Below are 10878 nucleotides of genomic sequence, written 5' to 3'. Positions count from 1 at the left end.
TATGCTGTAGGCAGTAGAACAGGAACGCAGTTGTATAAACTGAACAAAATATTGTAAAAATCATCAAAGTTAATATATCTACTGCCCTACTACTGCCTACGGGCAATCACTACGGCCCAAAAGTATGCCTCAGTGTACGGTATTCCGCGAAGCATAATTTCTATGGACAAGCGCTTTCAGCCGGTCGCTATTGACAACGGCGAACATTGTATCAATTTATTTTCAATAGATTATCGATCGAAAATCTGTTTTGGTGCCGCTCTTGCCGGGCGCTCGTGTGTTGAGGTCACGTCATAAACATTTCCACAATCACCCGTATATTGACTTATACACTTTAACATCAAGGTATCCGTTGGTTTCCTGTACTGAAAGTATATCGACGACACTTTTTTCAGTTTTGGTGATAGTTTTACGTACGTTTCAGTACATTTTGGCGCACTTCGGCGTAGTTTGGCGCCATTGTGAACGGGGAACTACAAGCGAGTGAGTGAGACAACAATGTAACAATTTCGGACAAAAGAATATCGATCGATAACGTTCACTGCACGATTACAGTGGAGACTCTACGCCCGTTCGCCTCTGTTCTGTGTTATTTTTGCAGTTTACTGGAATTTTCATAGTTGATATTCGCCAAAATTTGGTGTAAATTACAACAACCTGACAGGTATTTGGTCTGTACAATTTAAGAGACGCTAACCGATTAAAATGCGTCAATATAAGACCCTGATTCTGCATATGCAAACGCGGTAAGATCGCCATTTTATTGAGGGCAAGAGCAAAAATTCAGCGATCGAAAAAATAAAATGCAACTAAAACATGTTTCGTCGAGAAATTCAAAAAACTAAAACGACAGGAATTTTGTATATAAATCAAAGAAACACTGTGCCATTTTTCACTATCATTGGTCCAGAATTGAGAAATTTGAACGAGCGAGAGTTGTACGGTCTGTTCAGAACATTAAACGCCATTGTTTTCTATGGGAAATCGAGCTGATTAGACACATCGTAAAACGAAAAATACATCTGAAAAAAACCGTTGGTTTAACTTTTTCATTTTGCTATTATTTTTTATAATATTTGGTATGACAGATGTCATGAAGGGTAACTAAAACTCTATGGTTTTATTTTTTTGAGTTTCCCTCTTATTTTTATGAAATGACGAGTTGAAAATCGTTTTGCTGTTGACTGTGTTTTTACGTAATTTTGCATATGGCTGTTATCGCTTACGTATTTTTGGAATTCCCATGTGAAATTCTTCCCGAAATATTATAATTGTAAGGGCAGCATATACGGGAAATAGGACCTGTTACTCTTTCATTAATATTTAGCTGGGCAGCAAGGAAATACGGCGAAATTTTCAACATGACGCGGAAGGTGAAATTTACTCTGTGAACGCGCACTCCACGTATGTGTGGCGAAAGTTCGGGACGCTAATACCGTACAAAATGGGGCGCCTTTGGGCCGTAGTGAATGTCACTGTCACCTCCACACTGGCAGTGATAGTGATAGTGACAGAGATGGTTCTCATAATGGAATTGAAGAAGAGTCGAGATCACCTGACGGTCGTGACAGTGTAGCAAGAGATTGGAGTTGATACTAAAGAAAAATATAGTGAAATTGTATCAAAGTTTTTTTTTTTTTTTTTTAATATTGCCAATTGTTCAAGAAAAAATATGGAGTCACCATGCTTGATTTTCTACAAACGTACGCTGAAAAAGTCACAGATTTTCATGGACATAACGTAACTCAATATCAAAATATATTCATTTAAAGTTCATGCCTTGATAAAGTATGTATAGTATGTATAATAGTTATAATAAGACAAATAAAAACACTAAAAAGTACAGATTCTTAATTTACATGAACAAATGTGTGAATGAAGGGAAGTATGTATAACTTTGCTCTTATTACACCTAAAATTTCAGAGATTTTAATTTAATTTGATGGCATATTTCAATTTTCAAGTATGGTGAAATTTGTAAAACTAGCATCTAGGTCATGTCTTGTTTCTGGGGGTAGGTCACTGTGCTCAGTTTTTCCCCGTTCGGCAAAATGTAGCCAGGAATTCAATATTTGCATAATCTCTCACGATCATCATTTTTTTGTGATCTTCAGCGCCAGATTTGGATTAACTCAAATCGGCTTAGACTGATGAATCCAAAAAAGTCCACTAATGCATTTAAAAATGAACCAGTTTAAGAAATTGCCTTAGAACTATGACTGTACAAACTACTGGTATCATTTTTAAAACCTCTTCAGTGCATCATAAGGGTATCAGTAGTGTCGAGCATCTGCAGGACTGCGCGAACATCACTAATAAAAATTCGGCTATATGATTGTTAGAGGGATTCGAAAAATCGAGATCATATTGATGGGGGATTTGAATTTTTTAGCGTATGGGGGAGGGGGGTCTGAAAAAATAACATTTCTAGCGACCGTCCCCACCAGTGTTTGCGAACTGTGATAATTGTATTGAAATAGTATTCCATTTAAAGATACAATTATAGATCAACTGACAAAAGTTAATCCTAAAAGTTGCGTAAAGGAGGATAGAGCAGACCTAATTTCATCTGAGACATACAAGACTTCACCCAAGGACATTGTCTGATCAACAATGTTGTGTTGTAGAACCATATTAGGAAATATTTTACAAATTGGAAGTACTAGTTTCACAATCATCGAAAATAATCTGAATCAAGCCAATCTTCTATGTGGAACATCATTGGAACTAATTTTGGATAATTGGATTTTCATATTTTTCAAATTTCTCAAAATTGTTAGGTGCCCTGTAGCAGAATGTGGCAATATTACAAATTACTCTGAAGAACAAGTGTTTAACTTAAAAAGAAAAGTAGATGAGCTTACATTTGCAGATTAAACTGACATTACTTCACCATCCAATTATCCCAAATTAGTTCCAATCGTGTTAATTGGAAAATCATTTCAAGGTAAACTGCACAGCTGTTTTGAAGAAAAGTTCAACATCACCATTATAATAATGACTGATGATGGCAGACTTGAATTCACATGAATGGTTTATTATCATCTAATAGTGGTGGTATTAATGGGCACTTCTGAACAAACACATTTCGTGCTTTGCATTATCCCTGTAGACTGGTAACAGTCCCTAACAAATGTAACCGCTAGAATCAGTTGACCCAGATAAATCTGTGACTGACATGGATATTTACTTTCTGAAGTAGACATTAAGGGCGATGCTTGTGAAGCAGAAGTTTTAAAATCATAAAATGATCAGAAATTTCATTTTACAAATGATCAGTAATACTTTTGCCAAAAAACCCCCAAATTTATCCGGCTATGATAGTTGTAACAAATATCTATTTGGCTTCTTAATCGACACTGGAGGGGGGGGGGGCGGCTGTTCTCTGTCAGCACAGTCAGGTGCACTTGATGTATGTACACACACACACTCGAATATGACACTTGCATTAGTACCTTTAATACATGTATTGTGTAATCGAACGAATTGGTGTCAAGGGGCTTTAAAAAGCCATAACTATTGTACATAACAAGTAAGACTTACTTACACAATTAAGTGCTTCCCAAAGTATTCTATCATACTCATATATACCGAGGAAACCAAACTTCGAACAATAAAGTTGATAAAAGAGATGAATGTTTTCAATGAAGTAGGACTGTGGGCCAGAATTTCTTGGTAAACTGCACGTCAGAAAAAACATCAACTATCTGTATTTGTCAAAAATATAACACATTTCTCATTTTGCAATGGCTTTCTGCAATATTAATTTTTCAGACACATGCACACTAACTAGACATTAGAAAAGGTAGATATGGCACAGGGAATTCAGTCTCCGATATTTTCTTGTTGTGAATAGCATCATAGATGAAACATGAAGATGTTTGTTTGTTTGTTTTGAATAAAGCTATAAATATAACATACAATCTTAATGAGAGTTAGAATGGCCGCGGCTCGCACATTCTGGCCTAATTACAAATACATTCAAGTATAAATTAATAAAGTTATACTTGGATGTATTTGTATTTCTTTCTGATAGCGATCGATCACTTTATTTCAACACATCCACTTCAGTTGTTTTTTGTACAATAACTGTTTAAATTCACGAACGTCTGAGTGCAATTTGAAACAGAAGTCATTCCTTTGATTTCGTTCGCATCTCGCCCTAGCAGCATCCTGCATCGACCGAAATTTCGATAGATCGGCTTTAAAGTCACCGTCATAGTTGTCAACTCTTCGCCAGAAAGTCTTGTTGAAATAATCGTAGAGGCGTATATCTGCATGTGACAATTGCGTTATTATATCTCGCATTTCATCGGTCGTCGGGGGCTGATACTCGGCGTGCACTTTGCAAGGGTGGTAGATTATGTCCTCAAAGTCCCAACACATTGCCTTTTTGAGTAAAACAAGAGACTCGTCAAAATATTCCATAATCATAACAAGATCGAGCTCTTTGTTAAGTCTGTGTAACGCTTCAAGTGAAGATGTCTCGTTAGCGTGAATATCAAGATCAAAGCGGTGGCAGAAGGAATTTGTTTCCCCTTTGAGTTTCATATTCACCATGACGTTCTCCTTCATTTCATTTAGGTACAGCGCAAACGGATCTGGCGACATACTGAGGTTCATTTTTCTCATTTTAAAGTAAAACCAAGATTTAAGGTGCGTGTATGGTGATCGGACAATTGTGAAATACTTAGCATTCGGAACGACTCGCTCAAGTGCAAGGCGGTCATATTTTTTAACGTGCGAACAAATATAATCGTATCCTGGAAAATCGCTACAGTTATAGTACACGATTCCGAGATGATGATTCTCTTTATCCACTTTTATTACACGGCCTTCCGGTTGGATGGCGGTTACTAGTTCATTCTTCATACCAAAGCGGTGTAACAACGTGGACACTGTACTTCCGCCTGTCTTCCCTGGTTTTATGAAAACAAATCTGGTCACCGGTCTGCAGGATGTAGGCACTGTAGGTGTTGGGTCGTCAGCAGTGAATACGTTAGAAGCTCGACTATTGAACTTCACGTAACCCCTGTGGACCATAATTTACAGAAAATGAAACGTTGAAATAAACTGACTATTCTTGTGAAATTAAGAACAAACCAATGAAAACAAATATACCGATTAAACCAATATAAACACAGTCTCAAGCAGGCTGATGTTTCGATTTGTTAGCGGTGATAGAGGGACCGTGATTTGTGTGATTTATGATCGGTAAGTAACACTTGCCATAGGATGATCTATGCAATCAAGTAAAATATTTAGCGTTACTGCTTCGTACGTTACAAAGGACGAAAACAGAAAAGTTTGAATATAATACAGTGCAATGATTTGCAAAAATATATGAAAATTGACCAATAAATACAACAGTCTACTTAAAAGTAAATCTACATGAGGTAAGGTTGATTAGTAAATTCTATGATCTTTTTCAAATGGCAACGGTCGCTATATGTAAATAGATTTATGAGCATACTTTGGAGGTAAAATATTCCCGACAGAAAAATAATATGGCCTCCTCTTCCCTTGTTTTAGTATGCACAAGACTAGGGGCTCCTCTTCCCTTGTTTTAGTATGCACAAGACTAGGGGCAATGTGAAGTGTCTCGGAAGACTGTAGCTTATTGGTTGACTGAATATCGTTGTCATTTATTGAATCATTTCCAAACAGCCGATGTGCTACACAATAAAATAGACATTCAGAAATGCCATTCGCAACAACTGTTCGTCAGCAGGAAGTTTGCCATGAAATTGACTCACCTGAAGTTGTCATACATCTGCTTAGTCCTTGTGGGATTGTTAACGTACAGACTTGATAACGTTAGCAGCAAACAAATGATGAAAACGGAAAATCGATGTCTCTCGATGGTGCGAAGAACTGCAGTGGATTCAAAAATGTTCAAAAGAAGAATTATGTTTCTGGTTTGGTCAAAGGATATTTCGTGATCAAATTCATGGTTTAAACAAAGAAGACAGAAATGCCGTGAGTACGAGTGCGTCAACGCAAGTCTTCATCGATGCAATATTTATCAATAATAAATTGCCGAATCCGATTCCAAATTGAGAGTTGAACAATTTGATTCCGAAAAATCTTCACAACAAGATTACATATGCTAAGAATAAATGGACATAAACCGACTTGGATCACCCACTGTGATCCAAGGTTTGAGCGAAATTGTTTCATGCTTGCCAGAGCAATGACTTAAGGCGTAAAACAGTATGTGCCTCGGAAATGAAAGACTTAAGTTTTCTCTCAAACTTTCCTCAATGAAACTTTCAACGAATTTCTTAACAAACAAAGAATAAAACTCAGGGATCACTGTGCAAACTTGTACCATTTGTACCATTACTATTTAAAATTCAAAGTCACTATACATACAGATAAAACCCAGTTATTATTTCATAGAGAGGTGGGGTCTGATAGTGTGTGACAGCAGGGCCAACCTATCTTAGTATCGTCCGTTCCTGGACAGGTCGTTGTTCAAAGCCAAAAAAGGGTTGAAGAGAAAAAAACCATAAACCTTGCATGATCTGAATAGTTGCCTATATAAATTTAGTCCGTTGCCAGTTATAACTGCAAAGTACTCCCGATTCTACGCTATGGTGCTGAAATCCGGAGCTATCACCTAATTGATAAGTTGAAATGTTAAGATAAGACGCTGCTCAATATACTTCAACTATTTAACAATGAATCAATCACTGCTATGAGTTAGGTAGACCGACTTTGAAAGTATGCATACATTGTAAAATCACGAGCATTGAATAAGACATCTAAAAATGTAATGCTATGAATTTCCAAACAGTAAGGTTAATGCGAAATGTTATGGACTAGAGAGGTAAAACGCTTACTGCAAAATTACCTGTTGGGTGAAGTCTTGGAACAACAGATATAGGTAATCAAACAAACAGATATCAGACAATGGTGAGTAGATAATGACGTAAAATGGGTGATGAATTACATATTCTGACAAAAAAATATTCGAGCTTTAAAAAAGCTGTCATAAGAGTGAATGATTTTACAGATAATCTTTTTTCAGACAGGTCTTAACTTGGTTTAAGTGATATCAGTATTTCGTAATAACAATTTATTATCTATGTATAATGGACGCCCAAGCCGGCCTGGTGCATATGTGACACATAACAGCGATTTTATCGAGCGTTGCTCTGCAGATATGAAGCGCAACCCTGATGCAATACTAACTCGGTCAAAATCACAATTTATTATATCAATATTTCATAATTAAAATTTGTTTTTTTGTAATAATCACGAAAATAATATCATATTTTTATACTATTCACTCCCAGTTCGTCTGTGCACGGCGAGAAAAAAGGCATTGCATCAATGGTATTGATAGCATACCTAACTTTTACCCCTAATCTATCCACTGCAAAACGGGTAGCCGTTAACCCGCACCTTTTCAAACCATCCACAACGTACTAGAATCACAGACAAGGACAGATTTTTCTCCTTGTCTGTGCGAGAACTCGCCCAATACCAACTCATCCGAATTCAATTTGTTGGGCGAGGCGATGATATATTTCTTTCTTCAAACGTACACAGACCTGCACTGTACACTGAAAGGAATAGTTAGCGATATCTTTTCCGAAACTGTGAAAAACTAGCTGAAGAAATAGCCATGTCTTAGTCAGTAAGACCTCGGCAGACCTGGGCATTCATAAAGACAGACAATTTCAGACTATTTCAAACAAAAACAGCGATGCGAAGCAAAGGAGAGGACTTTTTTTTAAGTTGAATAAAACACTCAAAACTCTGTGTTAGTCAATCAAAATTCGAAATATCTTTTGTTCCAAATTGATAAAATCATAGACAGTGGTCTCGATTCTCCCATCAATTCACCGATATTTATAAACTAAATTGACAACGGAGGGTGTATAAAATTTTCAACACAAGGTACGCGGTATTTAGGAAGCCTTCAGTAATTACAGGAGGTGGGCCGGGGCAAATGGGGAGGTCACTTTTAGAGAACGGTCCAAGGGGGAGGGCACATTTTATAAACCTATCTTGGGGGGGGGGCCACTTTTAACAGAAGATGAGTTTACGGCCAAACCTTTGAATGTCCATTTGATATTTCCTAAATAGGAAATCGCCGATGAAATACATTGATATTCTTTTAAATACAAACACATTATCGACAAGCTTCACAAGCAAAGAATATGCATTGGTATCCTACGTTAAACACCTTGAACAATTAAAACTGATGATAGACAAGAGACAAAACTACATAGGAACAGATGGCAAAGTGTATATCAATTATCAAATGTCTATAAATGCTCAGATACTGTTAGTTTTATGTTTTATATTGGTAAAAAATGATCATAGTTCTCTCATAGACTACCATGTATAGTGAATTCAACGTTCCGGTGAAATTCAAAATTTCAATTTCTTGCACACAGATCCACTTATAACCACCTTAGTTCAATCAAGTACATTAACATCAATGACCAAGCATACATAAATACACAAATTTACCGAGTTATGAATTGGAAAAAGATTATTCATACTTTCCTCATAGATTACCATGTATAGAGAATCAACACTTTGGTGAAATTCCAAAATCCGATTTCGTGCACACACATTCAATTGTAACCACGCTAGTCTAATCAAGTACATTAATATCAATAATCAAGCATAAATAAGTACATAGATTTACTGAGTTTTATATTGGAAAAACCCAGCATAGCTTCCTCATAGACGACAAGGTAAAGTGAATTCAAACAATAAAAATATTCAGTTTCCTCATCGACTACGATGTATAGGAAATCAACATTTTCAATGAAATCCAAAACCCAATTTCTTGTACACAAATGCACATTTTACTTCCCACTTCAAGCAAAGTACATACATATATTATCAAACACATAAAAATGTACAGATATAGCTTGTTTAGTGGAGGGAAATGGTAAATAGTTTGCCTGATAGACTCCCATGTATTATGACTTGATATTTTAAGGTGAAGCACTAATCAACCACATCTTGCCTCCTTGTAGTTGCACGAAATATGGTGAACCTCCCGCAAATGCATGACCCTTTTAAAATGCTACCGTGATAAATTGCAACCTCCCTCCCAAAACGCTAGCCCTCCCCCCCTGTAATTTTTGTCTGTAACTTACATAACACTTAAACTTTTTGTTATGTAAATTAGCTGATTTTGTTTCTGAGTTATTCCTCGCGAGAATACTCCAGTGGTGTGAGGGGGGGGGGGGCCTGTCAGGTTTTAGAATGCCGTACGAGGGGGAGTGTCACATTTTAGAAACAAGGATAAGGGAAGGGTCACATTTTATAGTACAGGTGCGCACGGAATTCTCCCGGCCCAACCCCCGTAATTAATGAAGGCACCCTTACGTGAACATTTCAAACAACGGCCGAGCTGGTATCGGGCGAGATGGTTCTGCAGCGGGTTGGAAAAGGTGCGAGTTAGCTTGCATTTGCGCAAAACGTTCATCAAAAACTTCAGGAAAATAGTACATAAATGAAGTTTACCGCAGCGATTCAACAAAGACGTGGTGATACACATAGGCAAAAGCAATGCAACTTTATTTATAGAAAGTCAATGTTTTATTGGGTAATTATCATCGGTCGTGCAAAATTAATTTGTAAGACACCCGCAGTGTTTTGATAAACAAACTGCGAGATGAACTGCTAAATTTCATGCACATAGCAGTACTACTGTCGGCTACTCACCTGGCCAAATACCAATATTTTTAGCAATTTTCCCTATGCATATAGGGACTTCAGTGTTCTAAGTTTTATTGCGCCAGCGAATAAATAATGCAATGTGGATATAGTTGGTCGTACCAGTCAGTTTATGCAAGAATCATACATGTACATAGACGTGGCAACTTTCTTTGCAGTCTTTTATGTTTTCTTACCTCGCGACCTTTATTTTTTTCATGAATTCAGTTTTATCAATCTCGTCAACAAAAACTTGTCGTATAGTGATACAAACGTAAACGCGTACGCAAAGCTGTGAGCATTTCCAGTTAAGCGTACAGTGGAAATCTGCTTCATATTTTAACATGTTAAAATGCTGATTCATATCTGTGCTCTCTTAACAAGAGGAAGATGGCAATACAGGCATATAGCATGTATGATAATTGTATAATAGCATTCTTTTTATGATTGTAACTCTTGTATTTGACTAGCAATCTGTATTCTTTACTCTGTTACAGTTTTTTTCCATTTGGCTGGAGGCCTCAAATACTGAAATACCTTAATTGAACAACATTAATATTGTGATAACATTAACATCAAATTTTGTCTTTCCGAACCAGCATACTACAATTAGTGTTGTGCCAAACGAGTTAAAGTTGCTTCTGCCAAGAGTTGTACTCCCAAAAATAAGAAATGTGTAATTGGAAACTAGAGTTTGGCACTAGAGATTAAAATGTTGTTCATAAATAATGAAGTTTTTGCCCCACCAAAGTTAGGTTTGTTACACACACGAACTTCTCTACTCAACAAACCTATCAGAAAGCTCTTACAAAAACAAAGGCAGGTCTCACCTGTCGACAACGTAGTTTTCATCGTTGTTCTGGTGTTCCTTGATTTGGCTACACGTCTGACACCGATGTAAAGTTTGGGCGAAAATGATAAACATAACCACCGGAAATCGTCGTCCAATTTCCAACACCAGAGTGTATCCCCTGTGCAACATCTTGCGAAAAATCTGATTAATAAGCCAATTTTTCATTGGATTAAGGCACTGTGAATAGATGACAGTAATACTTCTTGAGTTGCAACATGATACCTCGACAGGCAGTAAAATATTCCTTTATATTGTCATGTGACTTTCTGTTAAACGAATTGGATATCCACAACCAAAGTGATATATGCATGCAAACTGTATTGTTAGTGCTTGGC

The 10878-nt window shown here is 36.9% G+C and overlaps 1 protein-coding gene across 1 annotated transcript; it reads right to left on the bottom strand.

Moving 5' to 3' along the window:
• Nucleotides 1-3437: 3437 nt before the first annotated feature.
• On the bottom strand, nucleotides 3438-10653 carry LOC139120485 (galactosylceramide sulfotransferase-like). The gene is made up of 3 exons (XM_070684942.1): nucleotides 10521-10653; nucleotides 5757-5874; nucleotides 3438-5032 (listed from the first exon to the last, which is right to left on the bottom strand). The coding sequence occupies exons 1-3, from the start codon at nucleotides 10540-10542 to the stop codon at nucleotides 4054-4056; spliced, it is 1119 nt and encodes a 372-aa protein (XP_070541043.1). The 5' UTR covers nucleotides 10543-10653; the 3' UTR covers nucleotides 3438-4053.
• Between the last annotated feature and the right edge of the window lie 225 nt (nucleotides 10654-10878).

Source organism: Ptychodera flava, chromosome 20 (assembly GCF_041260155.1).
Source record: "Ptychodera flava strain L36383 chromosome 20, AS_Pfla_20210202, whole genome shotgun sequence".
NCBI lineage: Eukaryota > Metazoa > Hemichordata > Enteropneusta > Ptychoderidae > Ptychodera > Ptychodera flava.
Note: the sequence above shows the minus strand (reverse complement) of the source record. Positions and strands in the feature narration are given on the sequence as shown.

Coding starts and splice junctions, on each gene's coding strand:
- LOC139120485 (XM_070684942.1), bottom strand. CDS start 10,542: ATGAAAACTACGTTGTCGACAG. Junction 5,875..10,520: donor GAAAACTACGTTGTCGACAG/GTGAGACCTGCC, acceptor AATCCACTGCAG/TTCTTCGCACCATCGAGAGA. Junction 5,033..5,756: donor CAGATGTATGACAACTTCAG/GTGAGTCAATTT, acceptor TATGGTCCACAG/GGGTTACGTGAAGTTCAATA.